Raw genomic sequence first — 27318 nt, forward strand, 5'->3', positions numbered from 1 at the left:
GCTACTGGTTTAAACCTGATTAAAAACACAACCACATGATTTCAATCACAAAACGACCGACATAGTAGGTTCGTTAAAAAAATCGCTGAATTTCTCTGAAAGACAGAGGATTTTGTAAAGTATAAAACGCTAGGGGATTGTAGACAAGTGACTAAAATATAATGATGCAATCAGTTTTCTAGTGGGGCGTTATAATAGTACCGTGTGGTACTGCTAAACGCGAAAATAAGGAAAATTATAAGAATAAAAAAAGCGCACGTTAAATTTCTTGGAAATGAAGAGGATTCAGAATTAATTTATAAGCAAATGAAATGTTTTGAGTTTATAAAAATTAAAAGAAATAAAACATATATTACAATGTAGAATTCCAAGAAATGTTACATTCCCTTGATTGGACCGAGATTAGTGGATTGGATTTTGGTGGTCTCGTTCCTTGATGTCCTGGTGGTCCTGATGTTCTTCACTGATCATGATGTCCTAACTTGTTGTTGACTTCCATGTCTATCATGTCTATCACAGACTGCTCCTACTAACCAAAACAAGAATGAAATGATCTGAATTAAGCTATTGTTTAGATTAGTGTAAGAGTTAAGTCTTACAGTAAAAGATTTATTATGTAATATAGTATCTATAGAATGATTAAATGTAAATAAAAAGAAAAAATTCAAATAAACGTAAAATAAAATGTTATCTATCCATGATCAGTGTAGATTTAAAATTTTTTTTTGGTAAGAATTACAATCTTATAGTAACTAAAAATATGCTTCTACGAACGCTTTCATAATATCAGATTTTTTATGGATGCTAAGCCAAAGAGGAAATTTTACGTGAATAAATAATACCTGTAAACAAATGTTATATGAAATGGAACAATTTACGTATTCCTTTACTATGACGATTGGTTAAAAGTATGTTATTTGTTTTTAAAAAAATCCTTAAATAATAATTTCAAAAATAAATACCAAAAAGCTGATATCATTGATGCAAGTCTATTTTTCTCAATTAATAAATATTGTCACCTACCATTAGTTGCTGCGAATCCTTTCTTTAGTAAATAAACAACAGATTCTACTGCATCCATTCGGGAAAAAGCATTGTCATGTTTCTTTCAGACGCTCTTATGTTGTGGAGTGAAACAGGACTGCAACGATCGATGCCTCACAGAGTTGTAGTATAATACTCCTGTAAAATGAATTATTATTATTAAAAATGCAACTAATTAATTAATTAATAATGTACGCATTAGAAATAATGCCGGAGGTCCTACAAGTTTCTATTGCAGAAGAACAAAAAGACAAAGGTGTAACTTAAATAAAAAATAAATTTTATACAAATTGGCCTCCTCACTCGTACAAATAAATAAAAATTATAAACACTGTAAATCAATTTGCTTTGATGCAACTATTTTAACTAGATATTCTTGATAAATACTTTAATTAGTAAACTAAATTAGGGATCTTTTATCATTTAATAAAACGATGTGATGTCACATCAACTGCTAATGGCGAATTAAAAATTCAATTGAAAGCACTAAAACAAAATATCCTACCTTTCTTCATAGACAAAGCTAGCTGTATCATTAACTACATATTAAATTCACAAGAGACTGTACTAAACTGAATAATACCTGAACTTAATTTTAACTTTAACATACTTCATATATCGAATATAAACGATTACTAATTGTAATCACAAACTTGACAAAACTAGAAAGATATAGTGAAGAGGTCGTTACTATTAAAAATAATATCCTTTACTATTAATACTTCATTAAAAAAAAACGAATATTAGTACAAATATAAATACCTAGTAACTAATTCATGCAGTAACAATTATAACAAATAATAATAATGAATAATAATAAACGAAAGATTAGTGTCGGTGTCGTACGCATTTATGAATTAAAATAGATATAAAAAATGTACAAATGTATGCAGAATATGGTAGTAAAACCAAAAAAATACACATAAAAAAAAGGAGAGTCTATATCGAATTTAACGGGTTAGCATAAATGAAGAAGCTACTGGTTTAAACCTGATTAAAAACACAACCACATGATTTCAATCACAAAACGACCGACATAGTAGGTTCGTTAAAAAAATCGCTGAATTTCTCTGAAAGACAGAGGATTTTGTAAAGTATAAAACGCTAGGGGATTGTAGACAAGTGACTAAAATATAATGATGCAATCAGTTTTCTAGTGGGGCGTTATAATAGTACCGTGTGGTACTGCTAAACGCGAAAATAAGGAAAATTATAAGAGCAAAAAAAAGCGCTCGCTGGATTTCTTAGAGATAAAGAGGATTTGGTAAAGTTTAAGAGGGTGAAGGGATGTAAAAAGGTACGTAGAATGTAATGGTGTAGTCAGCTTTTCAAGTGCGGTGTCAAATAAGTACTCTCCGGCACTGCTAAACGNTTTTGTGTTTCTTAAAAACGAAGAAATCCTAACAAGGAAACTTAGAATAGAAATTTTACAACAGTGGGAATTGTATTGTTTTAAAACAATGTGACGTCACATCAACTTTTAATCATAAATTAAAAATCATCCTACCTTTCTTCACAGAAGAAGCAAACTGTATCATTAACTGCATATTAAATCCACTAAAGAATGTATAGGATTAACGCATACACGTATTAAACAGAATATTAACTAAATTTTACCGAATTTGATAGGCTTAATATAAACGTTCATTATGTACAAACTTGACAAAACGGGAACAAGGACAACGGAGAGGGCATTACTCGTTCGATAAGCAGCTTTTTTATCTCTAGTACTACATCACGACATCACATTCGTCCACACCTAAGCAAAATTATCAAATAATAAACAGCAAAAATTCTCTAAAACTAATATTCTTTGTTGTTAATTAATATTTAAGTATAAAACCCAAATAATATACATAAATAAATAAATCCAGTAGTTAACATAAAAGATATATTAATTCATAGTCACAAATTAATTCATATTTCTTTTTTAATTGAAATGAAAAATTGGTTTCCGTGTTAACCAAATGGGTAACCAATGAAGCATAAAATATTCTGGAATATCTACCAGCCTAAATATATTTTTTTCAAATGTCAACTTTCCGTTAATAGACAGAATAAAAGATCTTAATCACTATGATAAAATAACACTTAAACGCAACAAACGATCAAACCCATCAACGAACATGTGTTTTTTTAAAGAATAATCAATAAAATGCGTTCGTTAATTTGCAAATAGTCAAATAATTATGTTAAATGCATCTAACAGATAAAAAAATGTAAAGATGTATGCAGAATATCGTGGTGTCAATAGTTTTTAAGTACGAACTGAAATTAAATAACGAATATGCTTTATTTAACAAAATGATGCAAAAATTCTATGATCAACAAAATGGGTTCGTGAATTTTCAAATAGACAAACAATTATGTTAAATGCATCTAATAGATAAAAAAATGTAAAGATGTATGCAGAATATCGTGGTGTCAATAGTTTTTAAGTGCGAACTGAAATTAATAATGAATATGTTTTAGTTAATAAAATGATGCAAAAATTCTATAAATAGTCAAACAATTATTATAAATACACCCAATAGGTAAAATAATGTAAAAACATGTGCAGAATATTGTGTTGAAATCAATAAGATATATGTCAAAACAAAATTTTGGAGGTAGTTACCTCAAATTCGAATCCGGTTTATGAATACAATGAGCATAGTTGTTGTACAATGCAGATAGAGAGAGTGAGCATTCGGAGAGAAAACATTGAAATAGTTATAAATTAATTACTACTTCTAAAAGTTAAATACATCTGAATTGTTGAAGATCTAATTTTATCGATTACAGAAAGTACAGAAACATTCCGTATTTAAACCAGATCCTTATCCACTAGTAAAACGCCGAAATGATAGGACTTACAGCTTCGAATTTTCGAAACTGCAGGCCTGACCATTCTGACGCTGTCACTGAGGGAGAAGGATAAAGGATAAAGATTATATTGGGTAGGTAACAAATGTAAATTATAAGAAAATAGTAGAATATTTGTTTTTAATAATGTTTGCAAATGCCAATTTTACTGACTATTAGTTTACCATCCCAAAAAAACACTTAAATTAATTACAACAAGATTAAACCAATTTTGTTTTATATTAAATACATATTAACAAAAATCAGTAATACGCGTCCTCCGCACAACAAATACAATGAAAACATCAAATTTAAAAAGCCTACTAGATCTTCCAAAAAAACTCACCGCATCAAAATCCTGGGTACAAAAAAAAAGATATCCTAATGGTAGATTCCCTACATTTCTGTTTAAACAGTACTTATAATTATTGGACACAAATTGTCCGATTTCCACGAAAACATTAATGTTAACGTAACACTACCGCACCGTAACCTACATATTATTATACTATTGTTTATTGTACAAAGACAACGAACACAGAGTTGCTATATCATCCAAATAGAAAAAGTGAGCATTCGGAGAGAGAAAGATGGGTAGTACGCTCGATTAATTAATAATCNACTGTTCAAATTCACATTGATTGCACAACACGATATCGGATAAGTTTTCTTTACTAATCTACGAAAACTAACGCGATACATTAATTAATTAATAGCACTCGATACTACCTAATAACATGGCGCCGGATTAATAATAACAGTAAATTGTAATATTAATTTCTATTCTTCGTGCTAGATCGGACCTGGCCACACAAGTACTTTTCTTTTACAGAAAATGTTTTAATTTCCATCTCTTTCTCACTCTCATTCTATCTATCTCGTTCTTTCATTCGTGACTAAGCAAGCCTTTTTGATAATGACGACTTCGCTTTTATCAAAGTCATGAAAAAACACAGACAAGTACACATCGCCTTGAAAGAGCAAAAAAACGTTGTTTCGATAAGTAAAACGATATCAAAAAACAACCAAACAAGTCGACATACGCGATTTCAGTAAAATGAGTTCGGTTTATCGGCCTGTTAAATAATTACTTTAAAAGATGTTAAAGGTGAATGTAATACACAAAAATGTGGGGAATAACTCATAACGGTTGTTGCTACAGTTTACATTAAAGCAAAAGATTGAGTTTAAATCGAGAAAAGAGCTCTATTATGTTTAAAAATATTCCAAATAGGCTACAGCTACCTCGATAATCGAATAGCTTTAAACCAGTGAAAAATATATCAACTTTCATTCGTTAATTTTGTAAATCAGCCCCACAGCATTCTATTAAATAGAAAAACTAGCGCATCTCTTAGTGATACCACGTTAATAAAGTTTATTTCCTACAAAAATGCATTAATTTTCAAGACATATTTTAAGTTTTTGTTTGGGGCTATCGAAGAGAGCAAGTATTCGGAGAATATAACATACAAATTACGTTTAATATGAGTTATACTATTCATATCGACAAAAAGAGCGTTACTCGTTTAAAAAATTCAAAATAGGCTAGGAAATTAGGCCTCAACCACTTCAATAATAGTAAAATTTAAAATAATGAAAGAGCATTAGAAATCAGCCCCCACGTATTATTAAATAAAAAAATTAACACTTTCTCCTAGTAATATAAGTTCAAAAAAATTAAATTCATACAAATATCACGCATTAATATTCAAAACAAGGATTTATTGCAATTCGTAACAAATCCAGGTCTTGTTCTTTCGTTCGACCGTTCAGCATACGACTGTTGAAGAGAGCAAGTATTCGGATAATAAATGACAGACGATCACGCTTGAAACTAGTTATATTAATTATAACAACAAAAGGATCCTCTTTCTACTTAAAAAGTATTAAAAGTTGAGCACAACCACTACAATAATCGTAAAGCATTAATAGAATGATTCCGCTTTCAACTTTCATTTGTTAATTTCCGAAATCAGCCCCATGGCATTATTAAATAGAGAAATTAACACATCTCCTGCTAACACGTCAATAGAGTTTATTTAAAACAATGAAAATGCTTTCGACATTTAGTTAATTTAGGAAATCAGCCCACCTACATAATATTAAATAGAGAAACTAGCACATCTTTTACTCATACAAGGTCAATTACGTTAATTTCATACAAAAATGCATTAATTTTTAAGACCAACTTTCAATTTTTGTTAGGACCATCCAAGGGTGAAAGTATTCGGAGAAAATAAGAGACAAATTACAATTGTTTTCAGCTAAACTAGTAATACAGACAGAAAGAGTCTAACTGATTTAAAAAAAATAGTCTACAACTACTGAAACAGCTTTAAAACAGTGAAAGGGGTTTCAACTTTGGGTAGTTAGTTTCCGAAATTATACCACAACACCTCGATAATCGTATTGGTTTAAAATAACGAAAAGCTTTCAACATTAATTCGTTAATTTCGGAAATCAGCCCCCACGTACTACTAAACAGTGAATTAACACATTCTCCTTGTAATACAAATTCAAATAAGTTTAATTAATACAAATATCCCACTTAACACTCAAAATAAAGCTTTATATGCAATTTATAACAGATCCAGGGAATTGTCTTGTTCTTTCATTCGACCGTTCAGCATTGGACTGTTGAAGAGAGCAAGTATTCGGATAATAAATGATAGACGATCACGCTCGAAATTAGGTACACTAATCATAAGGACAAAAGGACCCCTTTTCTATTTAAAAAATAGTAAAAGCAGAGCACAACCACTACAATAACTGTAAAGCGTTAAAACAATCAATCAGCCTTCAGCTTTGATTTGGTAATTTCCGAAATCAGCCCCAAAACATTATTAAATAGAATAAATTAACACAACTTCTGCTACCACAACGTTAACAGGGCTTATTTAAAACAATGAAGATGCTTTCAACATTACTCAGTTAATTTAGGAAATCAGCCCGCCTACATAATAGTGCATAATATTAAATAGAGATCTTTTAGTCATACAAGGTCAATTATGTTAATTTCATACAAAAATGCATTAATTTTTAAGACCAATTTTCAATTTTTGTTAGGACCATCGAAGGGTGTAAGTATTCGGAGAAAATAAGAGACAAATTACGATTGTTTTGAGCTAAACTAGTAATACAGACAGAAAGAGTCTAACTCATTTAAAAAAATTGAAAATAATCTACAACTACTTCGGCAATGAAATAGCTTTAAAACAGTGAAACTTTAGGTAGTTAGTTTCCGAAATTAGACTACAACCACCTCGATAATCGTATAGGTTTAAAATAATGAAGAGCCTTCGACATTAATTCGTTACTTTCGGAAATCAGCCCCCACGTACTACTAAACTATGACACTAACACATTCTCCTTGTAATACAAATTCAAATAAGTTTAATTCATACAAATATCNAATAAAAAGCCTTCAACATTAGTTCGTTAATTTCGGAAATCAGCCCCCACTAGAGAAACTAACATATTCTTCTTGTAATACAAATTCAAAAAAGTTTAATTTATACAAAGACCACGCATTAATATTCAAAACAAAGCATTATTTGCAATTTATAACAAATCCAGGGAATTGACTTGTTCTCTCGGTCGATCGTTCAACATACGAGTGTTAAAGAGAGCAAGTATTCGGATAATAAATGATAGACGATCACGCTCGAAATTAGGTACATTAATGTTAACGACAAAAGGATCATTTCTCTATTTAAAAAATATTAAAAGTAGAGCATGACCACTACAATAATCGTAAAGCTTTAAAACAATGAATCAGCTTTCAACTTTGATTCATTAATTTCCGAAATCAGCCCCAAGACACTATTAAATAGAGAAACTAACACATCTCCTACTAACACAACGTTAATAGAGTTTATTTAAAATAATGAAAATTCTTGACACATTAATTTTTTAATTTCGGAAATCAGTCCCCACATAACATTGCATAATATTAAACAGAGGTACTAGTAAATGCAATGCCAATAAAGCGTATTTAATACAAAAATGCATTAATTTTTAAGACCAATTTTCTATTGCTGTTAGGACCATCGAAGGGTGAAAATATTCGGAGAAAATAAGAGACAAATTACATTTGTTTTGAGCTAAACTTGTAATACAGAAAGAAAGACCCTAACTTATTTAAAAAACTATGGAATAGCTTTGAGATAGTGAAAGGGGGTTTTTAAATATGGGTGGTTAGTTTTCCAAATTAAATAACAATCACCAAGATAATCATATAGGCTTAAACTAATGGAAAGCCTTCAACATTAATTCATTAATTTCGGAAATCAGCCCCCACGTACTGGCAAAAAGAACTAATTAACGACCTATTACATAAGCATGACATAAAAATAAATAAAAGTACACAACAGCAAATAAACCAGTAAAATTCTAAAAAGATGTGTTAAATTAATTTCGCTGAGTTTAGATATGGGTAAATACAAACAAAATATACCAATAAGTAAAATAAGCATCTTTGTTCAAAATTAAATATTTAACAAAAGTTGTTTTTTGTTCATCCTTAATCACCTGACTCTCTCAAATTGAGCCATTCCTAATGTAATAATTAAGAAGCACCCTTATTATTTAAAACATAACAAACACTAAATTTAACGATGACGATCATGCAAGGTAATGATCAAAACGGATGACAACTCTTATTTCAATAACTCACCATTTATACTCCACTCCACACGTAATCCTAATCCTAATCCTAAGTACAACTTTCGTTCCAATCACTGTTCAAATTCACATTGATTCCACAACACGATATCTGATAAGTTTTCTATACTAATCTACGAAAATTAACGCGATAATTCAATTAATTAATAGCACTCGATACTACCCATTAACATGGCGCCGAATTAATAATAACAGTAAATTGTAATATTAGTTTCTATTGTTCGTGTTAGATCGGACCTGGTCACCTAAGTACTTTTATTTTACAGGAAATGTTTCAATTTCCACTTCTTTCTCACTCTCATTATATCTATCTCGTTCTTTCATTCGTGACTAAGCAAGCCTTTTTGATAATGACGACTTCGCTTTTATCAAAGTCATGAAAAAACACAGACAAGTACACATCGCCTTGAAAGAGCAAAAAAACGTTGTTTCGATAAGTAAAACGATATCAAAAAACAACCAAACAAGTCGACATACGCGATTTCAGTAAAATGAGTTCGGTTTATCGGCCTGTTAAATAATTACTTTAAAAGATGTTAAAGGTGAATGTAATACACAAAAATGTAAAAAGTATAAATACAGATATGCAAAGTCCCATTTCTTCAATAACATGAAACAGTTCAGATGACAACGCTGCAAGTATCTTTAATTTGACCAGAAGTTACGTTTTATTTGTAACGACAAAACAAGATTCGAATACGGTTTATGAATACAAAAGTTGTGTTAAACACTAAAATTAAACATTGAAATAGTTATAAATTAATTACTACTTCTAAAAGTTAAATACATCTGAATTGTTGAAGATCTAATTTTATCGATTACAGAAAGTACAGAAACATTCCGTATTTAAACCAGATCCTTATCCACTAGTAAAACGCCGAAATGATAGGACTTACAGCTTCGAATTTTCGAAACTGCAGGCCTGACCATTCTGACGCTGTCACTGAGGGAGAAGGATAAAGGATAAAGATTATATTGGGTAGGTAACAAATGTAAATTATAAGAAAATAGTAGAATATTTGTTTTTAATAATGTTTGCAAATGCCAATTTTACTGACTATTAGTTTACCATCCCAAAAAAACACTTAAATTAATTACAACAAGATTAAACCAATTTTGTTTTATATTAAATACATATTAACAAAAATCAGTAATACGCGTCCTCCGNAGTTTTAATACGTTACCTAATTACGAAATTACTTAATCAAACCAGGGAAATGTCTCGTTCTCTGGGTCGACCGTTCAAGCATACGACTGTTAAAGAGAGCAAGTATTCGGAGTGCAAAAGATGGAAAACTACGCTCGAAGAAAAGCTAGAACTATGTTTTATTAATTTTCAAAACATTGATTCAATTTTTAATTGCTGTTTATGAATCAAACCAGGGAAATGTCTCGTTCTCTGGGTCGCACATTCAAGCATACGACTGTTAAAGAGAGCAAGTATTCGGAGTACAAAAGATAGAAAACTACGCTCGAAGAAAAGCTATAACTACGTATAAAAATATTTGAAAAGATGTTAGAATGAATGAACATTCAAACCCAGTTCATTAATTTCTGGAAATTAATCTGCGCAAGTAGATAATCGTAAATTAACATAGTAATTATTTTTATTTGCAACACAGTTTAAGAAAGTTTTTAAAACAAAATAATTGATGTCTTTATTAAAACCACTGCAACTATTTGTTTTCCGACCGACTTTCTATACATTTCAGCTATGGAAAAAATGTAGATATGCAAAGTTCCATTTCTTCGATAACATGAAACAGTTCAGATGACAATGCTGCAAGTATCTTTAATTTGACCAGCAGTAACGTTTTGTTTTGTAACAAAGACGATCCTCGAATTGACCGATTGCTGAAGTGGTTCCTGTTTGGTGCCTAAACTGGAAGCTGTACCTGANATAAACCAGTAAAATTCTAAAAAGATGTGTTAAATTAATTTCGCTGAGTTTAGATATGGGTAAATACAAACAAAATATACCAATAAGTAAAATAAGCATCTTTGTTCAAAATTAAATATTTAACAAAAGTTGTTTTTTGTTCATCCTTAATCACCTGACTCTCTTATTAAAGTCAAAATATATCCATAATTTCTATTATGGTTTATAAGAGATTAATATGAAAGTATGCCGGAATAAATTTAGTTTCATTTTAATTCTGCTTTAATATTTCTGAAATTATACTTAAAACATAAACGTTGAAGTGGTCACAAATACGTGAGAGGCTGAAGCTTCTGGGATAATTTAATGAAAATTTCACAATGTCTATCTATAACTATTACTGTTACTAACCTATTTATTGTCAAAACTGTTTCTTTTAGCAACAGCAATACACTGCCCATATTTCCAAAGGATAAAGGGTACGTTAATTTATGCTTCCTTCAGGTACTGTAACATCCTGTAGAGACAAAACGTTTGATAGGATGAATACTTCATAATACATGGCATCCAGTTCTTTTGTTTCTGTAAAATAATATCGTATAAGTACTCGAAGTTAAGAAATTAATGAAGCATGTTGTTTTGACAAAGTGAATCACTAACAAGAAAAATTAAAAAAATTTGTAAATGAGAAATGAAACAGACTTACCTAGAAGAATCATTTTTTTTGGAAAATCACAAAAGAAGCGCACATTTTATTCATAGCTAATTCAAAAAACAATTTGCAACAATCGTACCGAATGTTTTCAGCAATTACTTTCAGTAATTCTCACATTTGCGATTAATATACTACCAATTTAGAACACGATGTACTTTACCGACGTTACGTCAAGCGGCCATATTTGTTGATGCAAGTTGTGTATAGATTGCAGCTTGTGGTTTGTGAATTCTACGTAGTGTCTAAATAGCCACTGTTCGCTGAAAGAATCAACAGAGAATGTTCTTTCAATCGGTTTATAAAGTTAATGATCAATCCGTCTTTATAAATTTTTATGAATAGATTGACAGATTACAAATAAATGAATTATGTGCGAACTTTTATCACTAAACAGAAAAAGACTACTTATTTATTTACTGTTATTAAAGAAAAACTAAACCAAAAGTTAATCTTTTTTCCAGTAGGTGCATTACGTTTTCAATTGATTAAATTATTCACCTACAATTTTCCATCACTATTCATAATGAAGCTTCTTTCTGATTTACTACTTACATGTAAAAAATTTATCAAATACCTATTTTTTTTCTCGAAAACTGTCCTAGATGTTTGTCATTCATTTATTTGTACATTCAAATTGTCTTGTATTAAAATTTTTAACAGGCTCAAGATATAAAATTACGGTAAACATATCACTACACGTCCGTCCAGACATTGGACTATTGTGCTTTTTAAATACAAATTAAGAAATATTCTTTGCAAACAATAATTTAACAGTTCATTGTTTTCTTTACAATTGTTAACTAAGTACAGTCTTATGGCTAAACATGGCATTCAATATGAAATGAGCAATACAATATTACTATTTATAAAAACTATGTACAGAAATTTACACTAAACTACAGTTTTTTTACATTACGTCATCGTATTACATACATACAATAAAATTACTGTAAATTTTTCTTTATGTAGCACAGCCAAATCACTTAAGATTATACAATTACTCACGCAGAGTGTCTCATATTCTTAGTTCTGTGTCGACGACAGTTTTACTTCTACTTTGTGGGGGTGGTCTCGGCATGACTCGATGAGTATTTGGCATTCCGGGAGCCACCAACGGTGAAATAGATGGAGATTTGGTAGCTAGCGGTGATAGTGAAGGTGAAAAACTCGGCGACATCGCAGCGGAAGAAGAGAACGTCGCCCCAGAAGCGTCGTGGTTGATGGGACTTCTTGGAAGCATGTGAACCTGACTATGAGCACTCGATAAGTGATGACTAGATCCACCCCGTGGATTCAACACTGGCAAGGCGATGGCTCTTGGAGCTACGCTGGTAATTAAAGGTGGTGGAATGCTCTTAACTTGTGCAACGGAGTTTTTGCTTTTTACGCTCGAGTTCCCACTAGCCGCACTTTGTACGGAAGCTGTATCGTCTTTCAGTCTTGCAATCTCTGAGAATACATGAGCGAGGGGTTGATATTGCGGTCCCCAATCTAACAAATAGTCCCAGTTGTAACTACCCGCTAATTCTTCTTCGCTATGTACAATAGAACTAAGTGAACCGTTCATTGAAGGTTGATGGGTTACTCCCGTTACTTCACCGTAACCCCCGATAGCCATCACGTGGTCCATTGTTCCACCGAGGTTTGTCGTCGCTACCCCGGCGCCTTCACCCGACGAACTCGCGCGATCACTACCAGTTACATCGTTAAGTTTTGCGTAGATGAGATTCGTGATGTCGTTGTCACCATGTCCATCTTCTTCAAACATTCGAAGGCCATCCAAGGGAACGTTCTGATGATGATGAATACCGTCCTTGGTGTTCGCATTTCTTGCGGCCGTTTGTGGAACTCCAGTCGTTGCGTTGTGAACTATTCCAAGTCGAGCCAAATATTCCTGAGTGTTTCTTACGGAAACATCGGACAAATTATCGTCCTCGTTTTGTCGATGTATACCGGAATCACGTTGCAAAGGTCCTTCATTGATCATTCTTATTTCTTCATCTTCTCCATCTTCACCTTCTTCAGCTGATCCTCTTCCACTAGATCCTGATTGATCAGAACCAGATAACTCTGAAGTTGTTGCAGCTCCAGAATTAGAACTAGCTGCATGTGGGGCACCATAAGGTGGAATTTCGTCGTACTTTGGAGGAGCAAACTGATTATTATTACCTCCTGGAACCACACCACCCCTGATGGGAATCGTATCAAAGGCACTTGGATCTACGTAATTATTTGGTGATGGTACAGCTTCTCCACCAAGACCAGGTTTGTTTACTTTCTTGTTTCGTTTATTTCGCATGTGCAAGTAAACAAAAACGGCCCCAAAAATTAATAGCAAGAGTAAAAAAGCAATCAGAAGCCCAAGTGCCCAATCAGCTATTCCAGTATTGGCTGCAGGAACAGTGGCCCCATTTTCATTGAGAATACCTGGATCAGCCAGTGGATCTAATACAATCTCTACCACTGTCATGTTTGTGAGAGATCCTTGTCGACCAGAACCTGCTGTAATAACCAGGCTGACATCTTTTCCTTCTTCCAAAACATCCGAATTTTTTATTTTCCTCTTAACTAAAATGGCTCCAGTTGTTCTATTCATTTTGAAGTATGGGTGTTGATTTGTAAGTTGATAGACAACTCTGCCGTCCGGGCCTTTATCTCTGTCTGTTGCTGTAACATGTCCAACAACGTACCCGGCGGGAAGACTTCCAGATGGTGGAGTGGGTAAAACGAAACGGTAAGTTCGTTCGGTAAATTGTGGATGAAACTCATCTTTACTTTCTATTTCGACACGAACCCTAACGGACGCTGTCTTCCCTCCAATGTCAGTAGCTTTTATAGTAAAAATATACCGGTTTTTTTGTTCGTAGTCGAAAACGGCATTCGTAGTAACCAAGCCAGACATAGCGTCGATATGAAAAAGTTTCCAGGAGTCATCTGCATGGGAAAGTGCAGTTGATATCGAATAATTAAGATTGCCAAAAACCCCTTTATCCATGTCTGTTGCTCTGGCTGTAAAAACTGCCGTGCCCAAAGGTTCATTTTCAGACACATATTCAAGATACTCTGTTACAGGAAATTGTGGAGGGTTATCGTTATCATCTTCGAGAATAATTTGAAATGAATTAAGCGTGCACAGGGATGGGGTGCCTTTATCACAAGCTCTTATGACTATATTATGTTCTATTGTTCCAGAATCGTAGTCAAGAGTTTTGTTTACGTACAAAATTCCAGAATTCGGGTCTAAACGAAATAATCCGAAGTCATTGCCCGACGTAATATCATATACAATGTCTGAATGAGGAGTGCCAGCAAGATCTGAGTCTGTAGCAATTACTTTCATGATACTTGTGTTAATGGAAGTACCTTCATTGATGTTTACTTCATAATCAGATTGCTTGAACACTGGGGCATTGTCGTTTACATCTTCTACTTCTACTAAAACATTTATGGAGTTATTAGTTCCAATAGTGTCCATGGATTTTATTTCCAAGTTGTACGTGTCTTGAATTTCTCTGTCCAAGTTTTTCACAAGTGCTAACGTTCCAGTAGGGTTGGAGATTTCAAATACGTTTTCGTCATTTCCTTTTGAAATGAAGAGATTTCCACTACCGCTAGTTTTGTGAGACGTTTTCAGCAATTGAAGAACGACTGAGCCCTTTAGGATGTTTTCACGAACTTTTATTCTGAAGACAACACGATTAATTAGTTAACAGCAATGAAGAATTGAATTATGCGAATATGTTTCAATTAAACTTACCTGTAGGGTTTCATTTGAAAAGTAGGTTCGTATCCTGACCCACCGTTTAATTTAATCTTAACGGATGCGGTGGAATGAAGTGGCGGCTTCCCAGTGTCGGTGGCGATAACGGTGATTTGATAATCGTTAAGTTCTGACAATGATACATTGCTTTGATTAACTTTTAGAATGCCATCCATCTCGCTGATTGAAAAACCAGATATAGGCGTCAACAGAGTATACTTCACCCTTGCGTTTTCTCCCGAGTCTATGTCAGTTGCATTAATCGTGAGAATCTCAATCAAGTCGGATGATTGACTATCTGCAAAAACAATAAAAAAGTCAAAAAAAAGAATGCTAAAAATAAAAATCGTTTTAGTTTACCTGGCAATATTGCGTTGTATGTGTCTTGTAGGAACTTCGGGGCGTTATCGTTAACATCTGTAATTCGTATGGTAAGTGTTGTTTCTGCGGTATGATCGACATCGGAAGCTGTAATCTTTAAGATATATTCCTGTCTCACTTCATAATCAAGGGGTTTCTTCAACACCAGTTTTCCACTGAATCTGTCAATATCAAAAATCTCCCGAATTTCGTCTTCGTTTTGTCGAGAAAAGTCGTACATCAAGGGTGGAAATGAGTCCACGTCGTTAGCAGTAAGTGTTGTTAAAACTGTTCCTACTTCAGTGGCTGAAAATAAAAAAAAATTGTATTTTCAAAAGAAATATTAGCAAATATTACACTTAGCAGTATCTGATTGTAACTAAAAATAAAATAAAAAAATTAATTTTACCTTCACTGACTGTAATGATGCTGTGGGGTGGAAAGGTAGGCTTGTTGTCGTTGACATCAACTACATTGATCCGAATCCTGGCTGTGCCCGTCATTTGAGGAACGCCTTGATCTGTGGCTATAACAGTGAGTCTATACGTGTCTCTAATTTCTCTGTCGAGAACTATGTTCGTCTTGAGAATTCCACTAAAAGCTGGTTCAATTTTGAAGGCATTATCTAAATTGCCATCCACAATATGATACAAAACTTTTGAGTTTCGATCTTCGTCAGCGTCGAATGCTACGACTTGGAGAACGTACGCGCTTTTGTTGTTTCCTTCCCAAACCGAAGCTGTATATTCCTGTTGTGTAAATGTCGGTGCGTTGTCATTCTGATCAGTCAACTTCACAATCACATCACAATATCCGTGTAACGAGGGGTTTCCATCGGTTCGAGCCTCCACGACAAGTTTTATTTCTTTTCGTTGTTCATAATCAAGATGTTTTGAGTCACGCACTTGTATAATGCCACTTTCCGAATTAATTACAAATGTGTTCAGTTCGTTACCGTTCCCGAACGAGTAGAAAATCTTCTGTTTACGACCGTCCGTTCTCACTGCAGATATTTGAATAACATCTCGGAACTGATTGGCGTTTTCTGGAAGGACAACAACGTATGAACTGTTTTGGAACCGAAGTTTGGGAAAGCCATCGGGAATATCGCCCACATTTATTTCTATGAGACCGTTGGAACTTTGAGGCGGATTTCCCTTGTCAGTGGCGATTACATTAATGTAGAGGGTGCGACCATTTTCACTTGCAAGGCTTTGAGTAGCTGTTAACACCCCTGTGTTTGGATTCATGCGAAATTTGCCGAAATTATTGTCGTTTGCCAAATTATATACAATTTCGGAATTAGTCCCTTGATCCAAATCATTGGCCGATACTTTCAGAATCGTCTGTCCGGGTTGAATGTACGCAGAAACCTTTTCTTTGAAAGGATACCGTACGAAGATAGGTTTATTATCGTTCACGTCACCTATCAAAACCTTGATTGCGACTCTTTGAGAGCGAGCATCGTATTTTCCACTGTCAGTGGCAACAACTAAAAAATTATATTCCTGTTGTCTTTCTCTATCAAAAAATCTGAAAAAAAATATAAAATTTAATTACTAATACCTTCATATAAAATACACTTGTGATTTTTACTTACCCAGTAGTAGTTATAATCCCAGTTTTGTTGTCTATTCGAAATAAAGATTGATTTTCGTTGGCCAAGGAATAAATAATTCTACCATTCAGGTCAATATCAGCGTCAGTGGCATGCACCTTGAGGACCGAGGTATCTGGCGGAACATCTTCTAATATCGTTGCCATATAATTTGATTTGTCAAATATCGGATCGTTATCATTTTGGTCTTCTAGAAATACGGATATGTTACAGAATCCACTTAAAGGTGGATTACCACGATCTTGTGCTGTAATTGTCAACTTGAAACGCGGATTTGATTCCCTGTCCAAAGATCTTGCTTTTAGTTGACCTGTTTTTGGGTCGATGCTAAACATGTTTCCAACGTTTCCTCCTGTGATAGCGTAGATAACTTCAGCATTTTTCCCACTGTCTAAATCATTTGCTACAACTGTGTGGACTACCGAAGGCTTGTTGTTTTCCGGAATAGCAAGTGGATAACATGATCCTTGACGAAATGCAGGCGCATGGTCGTTTATGTCGGTAACGGTAACAGAAACCGTGGTAACATCAAACTGTGACTTGGGCGAAATCATATTTCTTTCTCCCACATCTAATACATAAACTGGTATGTTGTAGGTTTCTGTTTCCTCTCTGTCCAGTGCATTTTTCGTAGTTATTATTCCAGAAGATGAGTCTATGATAAACGCGTCATTTGCGATACCAGGTGGTATAAAGTATTGCAAGTATTTTCCTAGAAAGAGAAGAAATAAACTGGTGATTAACAAATCGCTTGCAATTATATGTAGATGTTTATTCCTACCACGAAGTGAATATTTATACATGATGATTAGTTGGTCTGGGATCAGTTAAAAATTCTTACGCATTATTACTTTACCACCACTGCAGATGAGCTAACAGGCAGTATGTTTTTGAAAAAAAAAGATACTAATTTCCGTGACATTCCTTAATGAAATTATAGTAAAATGTGGTAACACACTACTGTCAATTAATAATCAATTATCAGTTATTCAACTCACCTTCGCCCATGCTGGAGTTCGCGGATACTTTAATTACGAATGTACCGGAGGAAGCTTCTTCTGGTACGTTTGCGTAATAAATAGCATTGTGAAATCTAGGAGGGTTGTCATTAGAGTCTCTTACAGATAGGTTTAGCACAATAAAAGTTTGCCTTGTCGGTGTCCCATGATCACTGGCTGTTATATTTAAAGTGTAGGTATTCGACGCCATAGCAGATGAAATGGGTTTAGCCAGAGTTAAAATTCCGTTATCATATCCTAAAGAAAATTGTCTTTGCTCGTTTCCATTGGTTATCACATAGGTGACGCGTCCATTGTCGCCATGATCTCTATCCACGGCGATGATTCTTGTTATTGCCATACCCACAATGGCAGAATCACTGATGAAAATGTTAGAAGTTGTGGGAATTACGAATTTGGGCGAATTATCGTTTGAGTCAGTAACTATAATTCTGACAGTGACTGAAGTACTCAGTCGCTCTGGCAAGTTTGGGGACTGATCAGTTGCTTCAACAATAAGCACGTATTCGGACACATTTTCATAATCTAAAGTTTCCATAAGAGTTAGTGTACCGGTTAGTGGATCGACGTTAAAGGTATGTCCTTCGGGAGTTTGTTGTAGCAAACTGTATCGAATTTCACCGTTACTTCCCGAATCAGCATCGGAAGCTGATAAGTTATAAAACGGTAGACCAACTTCTGAATTTTCAGCGATTTGTATCGTAACAGGATCTTGAGACCATTCCGGTGCGTTATCGTTCACGTCAGTAATCTCCACGCGAACAGTGACCGCACTACTTTGTGGGTTATTTATTGCACTTGTGTCTAAAGCACGGACCTCAAGTTTATACTCTGATTGCACCTCTCGGTCTAGTTGTTTGGCAACGATCAGAGATCCTGTACTTCTATCGATATCGAACGCATCCGTTTGATCGGAAGTTAGCGAATTTAAAGTATACATCACGTGCCCACCTGAACTTTCGGGTATAACGTTTTCACTTTCCAACGATTCTGAAGGCGCTACTGATCCAACGATGAATCCAATACGAACGTCTTCTTTAACCTAATAAGAAAATTGTAACTTAGTAAAGCGATTAGTTTTAAACAAATGAAGAGCGAAATTACTTGAAACACCAAACTCGAACTAGTAAAAGTAGGCCGATTGTCGTTCAGGTCTAATACTTCAACTCTCAGCATTCGGATGGTTTGTTTTGGTGGATTTCCATTGTCGGACGCGGCAATATCGATTCTGTAGATTGTCTTTTCTTCATGATCAAGCACCATCCTGGTACGAATGACGCCGGTGAGTTGATCGATGGTAAAGATCCCGTAGCCGTCCGATTCCCGATTATTTACGAGTGAGTATATGATTGAAGCGTTGTTTCCATTGTCGGGATCAATCGCTTTTACCTTGACAACTTCTGTATTTGGAGGTTGCTCTTCGCGAACACTAACAACGTCTTCTTGTGGATCAACAATTTCAGGAGCGTTATCGTTAACATCGAGAACTTTGATCTTAAGGACAACTCGAGAGCTTCTGGACGGAGTCCCCTGGTCTCTAGCTTCGGCTACGAGATCGTAAAACTCTTTAAACTCACGATCTAAACTGCTAATTGTGGTTATTTCCCCTGAAAAGAAGAATACCTAGTTAACAAACTATTGTCCGTGTATGATTGCATCTTTACAAATGCACGTAAGGGAGGTTTAACGTTAACTTAATTGACTGTTACTAAACGTAGATTTCCGTTGGGATCACGTTTAATTTCAAGGGTTTACAGGCAGTAAAACTGCCAGATCGAACTACGTCCCATTTAACCATGTAATTAGGTTTGGTTTTTGGCGGTAGCTTTACCTTTTATACCATTTCGATCCGTTTAATTTGGCACAGGTGCAATGAAATGAAGTATAAAATAACAAAAGGTGCTTGTTGCCGATACCTTTAACAAGATTTTGCTTTTCAAGTACTACAGCCTATAAAATGGTATATTCTACGCACTTACCTACTAACTCTGATAACTCTTGTACATTATTTTTCAATTAGAGCATTAAGTGTTCCCTAGCTTTGTTACATAACATATTTGCCTTGTTTAAGGCACTTAATTGGGAAAGGTATTGTGAGACAAGACAAAAAGATAGCAAACTTCAATGCATCAAGTGAGCACGTTGATGCTACACATAATGTTGAAGTAGGTACGCATGTGTATTATTTACGTCACAACAAATTGTTACATTAAATATAGACGCGTATTCTTTAAGCTCGGACAATAAATTTATGTTTGGCATTTTATGCACGATCGTGGCATGGCACAGAAGGACATGGTAATTATCGCATCAAAGCAACCATGAATTTTAGCCGAGACTTCGTCCACGTTGTTGTACACATTATTGCGTCGATCGTACTGTACAGTACTGACGAAAAAAAAAAAAAAGAACAACAACAACCAGAAGAAAAAGAAAGGACAAAAAAAAACAAAAAATATATGGCGGAATGTTCCAATTATGAAATCGAAGTTAACTGCTCGGAGTTGCGGCCAAGTCAGGTATTGTTCTTTCTCCGCAGAGAAGGCCATTATGGTAGAATTGTGAACTACGAGGGCGGAGACCGCAATTTATTTCGCTAGTTCGAGAATGTACAGCATCTACGTGCGTGATTAAGTGTATACAAGATGTATGTATGTGTTAGGTACTGTTTGTCATAATCATCGGGCTCGGGCGTCACGATAAAAACGTCGATTTATTAGATCAATACCTGGGCAACAGAGCTCTGTCTGCTTAGGACAGATGTAGTCTGCCTAGATCTATTGGGTTGTTCGGAAAGTCATTTCGTTTTTTCCCGACAGAGGATTTAATTGTATTCTTTTGCACCCAACTTCACATTTAAGCCGTATAATTTTTATATGCTTTGAGAGCTTATATACCAAGGCTTGTGTGTGAAAAATTCCAATTAATTTTAGCAAGCAGTTTTTGGTTGGTGCCCTTTTAAATATAGAGAGCGATAAGCAGCATTTTCGACATATCTTACTGTTTTACTACAGAAAGGGTAAAAATGCTGTTCAAGCCAGAAAGAAATTGACTGATGTGTATGGAGAAGGTGTGTTGACAGTACGCCAGTTCCAGAGCTGGTTCGCTAAATTTCGATCCGGCAATTTTGATGTCGAAGATGCACCACGTTCGGGAAGGCCGGTTGAAGCTGATAGAGACGCGATAAAGGCATTAGTTGATGTGAACCGGCAAATAACAACACGTGAGATCGGATTGAGGTTAAATTTATCAAATTCAACAGTTTATGACCACTTGAAAGGTCTGGGATTATCCTCGAAGCTCGATGTATGGGTTCCCCATGTTCTCACAGAGAGGAATCTGTGTCGCCGCATTGACGTCTGCGATTCGCTTCTCAAACGTCACGAAAATGATCCGTTTTTGAAGCGCATCATCACTAAGGACGAAAAATGGGTTGTATACAACAACGTCAATGTCATGGAGCAAAAAAGATGAACCGGCACAAACCATTTCCAAAGCCGATATTCACCAAAAAAAGGTGATGCTGTCTGTTTGGTGGGATTTTAAAGGAATCGTTTTTTTTTTGAGCTTTTACTGGATAACACAACGATTAATTCGAAAGTCTACTGTGATCAGCTGGACAAACTGAATGATGCACTTCAACAGAAAAGGGCAGAACTAATCAACAGGACAGGTGTAGTGTTTCACCAAGACAACGCGAGACCTCACACAAGTTTGGTCACTCGCCAAAAGCTTTTACAGCTTGAATGGGATACAATGCTACACCCACCATATTATCCAGACCTGGCACCATCGGATTATTATTTGTTCCGGTCACTCCAAAATTTTTTAGACGGTAAAACCTTCACCTCAAATGAGGAGGTCAAAAACCTCCTCGATCAGTTTTTTGCCAGCAAAGACCAAAAATTTTATGAACGTGGAATTATGGTACTACCAGAAAGATGGCAAAAGGTGTTGGACCAGAACGGTCAATATATAATTTAATAAAGTATTTGTTTATTATACGAAAACTGTCTTTAATTTCACAAAAAAAAACGAAATGACTTTCCGAACAACCCTATATTTTGTATAAGTTATTGCTCCAAGTTTGTAACCCAAAGTTTCTTTTTTACACACTACACAAAAAATAAACTAAAAAATCTGACCACATCGCAGGATTCCAACTTGTCCACTCCAGCGTGGTACACCTACGCTCTAACAATTGGATTACTGTGGCGATATTACCAATCATATTAACGAAGTTTTTTGTTTTGTGCGTAAAAACGGAATTTTCCCAAAAGTGAGATTTAGCTAGCTCAATTTTTTACCCCTGTAAAGTTCTATATTGGAAATTTCATTGAATTGAAGTGTTAAAGCTTTCGAGAACGTGATTACAAACAAACTCACAAGCAAATAAACAACAAATATATAAATATTGCTCGTATAATAATATACAATAAGGACAATTTCTATTTTTACTATATTGCTGAAATGAATAATGCAATGTTTTTACTGGAATATATATAACCAACATACGAACATTTCATTGGCGTGAAATGAAACATATTGCTGTGAAAATTGTTTACAACATTTTTATTTGCGTTTAATTGATTAATTCAACCCTTTTTGCAGTGTCAAACACCACTAAGATTGATACGCCTTAAAGAGAACGGCATTCCAACAGAGAATAAAATAGATTTTATAAATCTACCTAATTACATATATTGAAAATTATGAAATAGGTAATTGACGGAAAATACATTTAAATAGAAACGTATATCATAGTTGACTCCTCTATAATTTGAACGGATCATGTCGTAATTATATGACGTAAGTTCCGCATATATGAACATTCATCAGATGCATATTTGCAGTATAACAGTATGTTTATAACTGATACGACCTTAAAATATAAATGAGAATAGCTAAAGTCATGTGGAAATGTCTTTTTCTAGGACAGTTTGCTCCTGAAAATATATGCTTCCCTTAAACATATTAAGGTACGCGCACATACATCGGAAACGGACGGACGCCACGCAACGGAAACACGATATCGTCAGATTTTTTTTTCGTATCAACATACATACGTCGAAATGAATTCAAGGATTTTAGATAATTATTAATCTAAAAATTTTTATTTAGTATCCAAATTTCTTAAAGATGTATCAAAAAACTAAAAAATTTGGAAATCCTAGTCATATGCGAGTGGGAACGTCTAATCGTATAAATACGAAAATAATACGAATAGAAGTATGGTAGCTTTCCTCATAAAGACGCTGTTTGATTACATATAGCTAATATGTGCGAAATTCATCGAAATAATTCTGATACCCGAAGTCGCGGCGAATTTTTGAAATGCTGGTTGTTTAGCCTGCAGGAATGATTGCATAAATTTTGCATTCTTCCATGCCGTTCTGACCATCCGATTCCGATGTATGTGCGCTTACCTTTACAGTTATAAAAATTTGATAACTACTTTTTACTGGACAATCTAAACACTACCATTTTTTTTAATAGAGTTCAACATGCAGAAAATGCATTTCATCAATATGTATGCCTACGAGAAAACATCAATTTCAAATTGCATAGCTTCATCTTCCGTACATATAATCAAAATGTCAAAGTAACCAGCAATCGTCGTATAGTTACAATAAAATAATGAAAGACGATATCGTCATGGAAAATGTTAAATACAACAGTCAATGATAATTTATTTTTAAATGCTGCCGTAATTTCTAGGTTGAAACACAATAATAATTCAGGAATAGTCTGTGGTACGCTCTGGTAGTACTGTCGTAGACTAAAGTTATTAATGACGTGTAGGTACTTCGTGCGTTTGTGTACTTACAAAGTGGTGATTCGTTATGCTAGGAACGATTTCACGTATGTCGCCTCCCACGGGGTATTTTCATTTGAAACAAGTGACGGCTGTTTAGGTGAAGACGGTTTTCACCTATCTAGATTCTGGACATTCCTCTCATAAAAAAATAACGTAAAGGCATTCAGGTGTATAATCTACACATAGACTTTTTTAGTTATTTATAGTTGATTAAGTAGTTCGTGAATAACAAAAACTGAAGGTTTAAAATAAAGATGGGCCGGATATCCGGCTTGGATCCGGCACAACTAATGCTGATAGCCGGTTATCTCGTACCCGACAAAATTACTGTCCAGTGATCTCTAGTCCAAAATGATTTTACACTTTTTTTTGAAGGCGGGAGTTGCCACTTTTTTAAACTAGAAAATCATCTTCGAAACAATTTAAAATAACTTTTACAAGCAAATGTAGTAGACAGACGTCATATGCACAAGATTAAATATCAACCGGAAGATTATTTCACAGTTTTGATCTTTGTTCAATGTAAGTAGTTCGATATTAAGAAAAAATCCAGTCATATCCATCCAGAATAATCATCAACAATCGATACCTACATAAATAATCAGTTCTTATCAACATTGTTTTCAAAATAAATTTTGAACTAGAGGCGAACATAGATTTATATAAATTATATAGATTTCAACACCAAGTACATTCTATAAATCGCCACAAATCATATAAAAAGTGACATCTCTAAAACGAGTAAAAGCGTCCGCTTCCAAGAAATATATAAAACAAAAATACCTTAAGTGGAGTGTCTATTTGAGAGTTTTGCTCGCTATTTAATGTATCCATTGTGACATGTAAATTCAGAAATTATATCCGTGGTTGTAGTAAGTAAGTATGTACTTTATGCGGAGTATAGACGACATAGTGACGACGACAGTAAAAAGAGATGAGCAATAAAGAATTCTACGATAGCGAGAGTGCACTAGTAATAACGTTGCACTACCTATTATAGTATAACAATTAGTCATCGTACTTGGGCGTCGGTGGTAACGTAAAGTCGATGGAAGCGTCGAACCATCATCCGCTAGGAAATGGTTCGTGAATTGAATGCGGTTGCGGAGGAGAAGCGTGAAGTATGCCGGAGGAATCCTGGATCGAGAATCGTAGACCCCGGAGTCAAAGAAGCGGTCCGGCAGCATTCTCGCCGGTCCGGTCTCTTTGGACAATCTTCACATGGCCCATTCACACGTGCTCCACTCAACACGTTGCCATACATCCGCAAATTATCATGCTATTACGAATACTATCAGCATAAAGTTTCAGCGATGATATACAAATTGCCAATTACCTTAATGTAGTTTTCTGGCTCGAAGAGCAGTAGCAAACCGGACAGTGGCGCACACACGGAAAAGACCAGGAAGACTAAACGCATTCCCTTAACGACACATAAAGCTATTTATTAGATTTACTGACATGTAAAACATATCTTAAGATCACTTCTACAAATATTATAGACCATAGCAGGTAAATACTACTATTTATGTGAACAGATATATAGGATAATGCCTAGTTCCCTCACATATACCTGTTTTTAATTAGGGTTAAAATTTTTGGTATGTCGAATTCCCTCCCAATTATACATCAATTGCCTCCCAACGGCGCCGGATGACCTAATTTTACTAGATTTTCAATGTGAAATTTATGTTAAAATACGAAGTGTTTCATTTAATTTTAAAAAGTTTTTCTAGGTGATTGCATCAAAAAGCTAGACGCATACTAATTTCCAAACATTGAATTTGTTAAGGTAGTCGGAAACCATTTTAAAATTAAATAAATAAACATTTCATAACTGATATGTTTTCTTTCCGAAATTATTTTATATTTAATTTACTGAAGTACTGAAGTGACTATAAATATATATTTATTTTCGGTAAATAAAATCGGCAAGTAATCGTTAACTTAATTATCGGAGCTTATATGAACGGGAGGGAACTCGGCTAGTCCCCGGGAGGGACTTCGACTATGTATGTTTTGACCAAAACTACCTGCGGGAGGGAATTCGGCATCACCGGATACATATGCCCATTTTAATCTCTCATCAATAGCCCGAAATTACATTCTTGTAAATCTTTATATTTTCATTGTACTAAATTATCTTCTCGTCTGTTTGTACAGATTGTATTTCATTAAAATCCAACTTTGTGATTTTTCAATAAAGTTTTAAACTGATCTGAAAAAAGCATTACGTCTGCGAATGAAATGAGAAGATAGTTGAAAAGAGACGGTTTTGCAAGCGAACGATGATTGAAATGTATGAGGTCCGAGATTCCGGTCACGTTTCCAGATTCCAGAGCCTGTACAAAAGTCCAAGGATACTTTCGGCATTCCGCGCTCGAAAACAAATAAACAATTGACACTTTCCATAACTGCTCCGGACCAATTAACGATAACCCTTTCTTCAGTTGTTTACTAGGCGTCATACAAAAATAAAAATTTGCTGTGCTTGAAAAAAATTAAAAAATAAATTAAATTTTTCGATTCCAAATAGTGTTGTTTCTTTTAGAAACCACGGATAAGATTAATTCCCACCGCACAACTGAAGATTAAATAAGTTCATAATAAATAGTTGATGTGTCCCACCATCACGAACGTTACATGTTCTTGGTAGAGAGATTGAGTTAAGAGGCTTACCACCTGGAAAGAACCGAGTTGAACAGATTATTGATGTATTATTCGTTTCGTATAGCGATGATAGCCTTAAGCTCTCGTGAACTCATTTTGTTGTCCTCAGAATAATATATGTTCCTATTCTAAGACATGGAATTAAATTCTTTCAAAAATACGGACAACAGAGAAACATGGAAGGGTTAGTATATATTTAAGAAGAGGGGCGAAATCCTATACAGCACAATTTTATGCAACCCCCGCCTTCCCCTTTCATCGTTGTGTGTTCTGATGTTGAGGTGGTTAAATAATAGAATTCGGAATAAACGATAACAAACTTTAATAAACAAGAACAAAAAAAAAATGAAGACTAGAATTAAGAATGTAGAAATGGTGAAGTTTAAATTAGGAAGGATAAGTCAGAACTGATTTTAGTTTTTGAAAAGAGATCGTAAGAAGGGTGATAAGGAGGAGTTAGAAATAAGTTAATTAAAGTAGGGAACCAATAAGATGGTAGTAAAACCTGGAAATTTAGTTTAGAAGAAATACCTAGAAATTAAGTTTGACCCCAAATCACCGAAGAAACTGACCATAAAACTGCAATTAGGAAAAGTAAGAATTATAGACGTCATGCAGTTAGTATACAGAGTTGAATTGTTAAAAGGGATGATAGCAAAGTACGTAGGCAATTAAATAGTCGTTTAGCTGAAGAATAGGTATAGAGTAGGTATAGAATAGAGTAAGTATAAAAATAGAATTATAAGAAAAGAATATTTACACAATAATAATACAATAATACAGAAATTCCAAACACACAAATACATGCATCACAGACATACCAAAAAATATATACAACCACACACTCAATACCTTACTCTAAAAAATTAATTACTTTCTTAAAAACTATCAAATCGCCACAACAC

At 34.3% G+C, this 27318-nt stretch overlaps 1 protein-coding gene and 1 long non-coding RNA gene across 3 annotated transcripts in view; both read right to left on the reverse strand.

The window, feature by feature from the left end:
- Positions 1-323: 323 nt before the first annotated feature.
- On the reverse strand, positions 324-11365 carry LOC108734712. Of its 2 annotated transcripts, none has more exons than XR_001937429.1 (4): positions 11160-11365; positions 10865-11035; positions 1024-1182; positions 324-526 (listed from the first exon to the last, which is right to left on the reverse strand). It is a non-coding gene; the product is annotated as an uncharacterized LOC108734712 (long non-coding RNA). The 2 variants fall into 2 exon arrangements; XR_001937425.1 differs by having other exon boundaries at positions 324-529.
- Positions 11366-11777: 412 nt separating this feature from the next.
- The window catches only part of LOC108734026 (protein dachsous), a 411826-nt gene continuing 396285 nt past the window's right edge, over positions 11778-27318 (reverse strand). The window contains exons 8-14 of the mRNA XM_018465413.1: positions 19030-19532; positions 17905-18967; positions 16889-17618; positions 15698-16821; positions 15289-15594; positions 14926-15226; positions 11778-14851 (exon numbers count right to left, since the gene is read on the reverse strand). Of these exons, the coding sequence (XP_018320915.1) occupies positions 12184-14851; positions 14926-15226; positions 15289-15594; positions 15698-16821; positions 16889-17618; positions 17905-18967; positions 19030-19532 (6695 nt within the window). The 3' untranslated portion in view covers positions 11778-12183. The remainder of the gene's footprint in view (positions 14852-14925; positions 15227-15288; positions 15595-15697; positions 16822-16888; positions 17619-17904; positions 18968-19029; positions 19533-27318) is intronic.

Source organism: Agrilus planipennis, unplaced genomic scaffold, assembly GCF_000699045.2.
Source record: "Agrilus planipennis isolate EAB-ADULT unplaced genomic scaffold, Apla_2.0 scaffold1, whole genome shotgun sequence".
In the NCBI taxonomy this organism is placed as follows: domain Eukaryota; kingdom Metazoa; phylum Arthropoda; class Insecta; order Coleoptera; family Buprestidae; genus Agrilus; species Agrilus planipennis.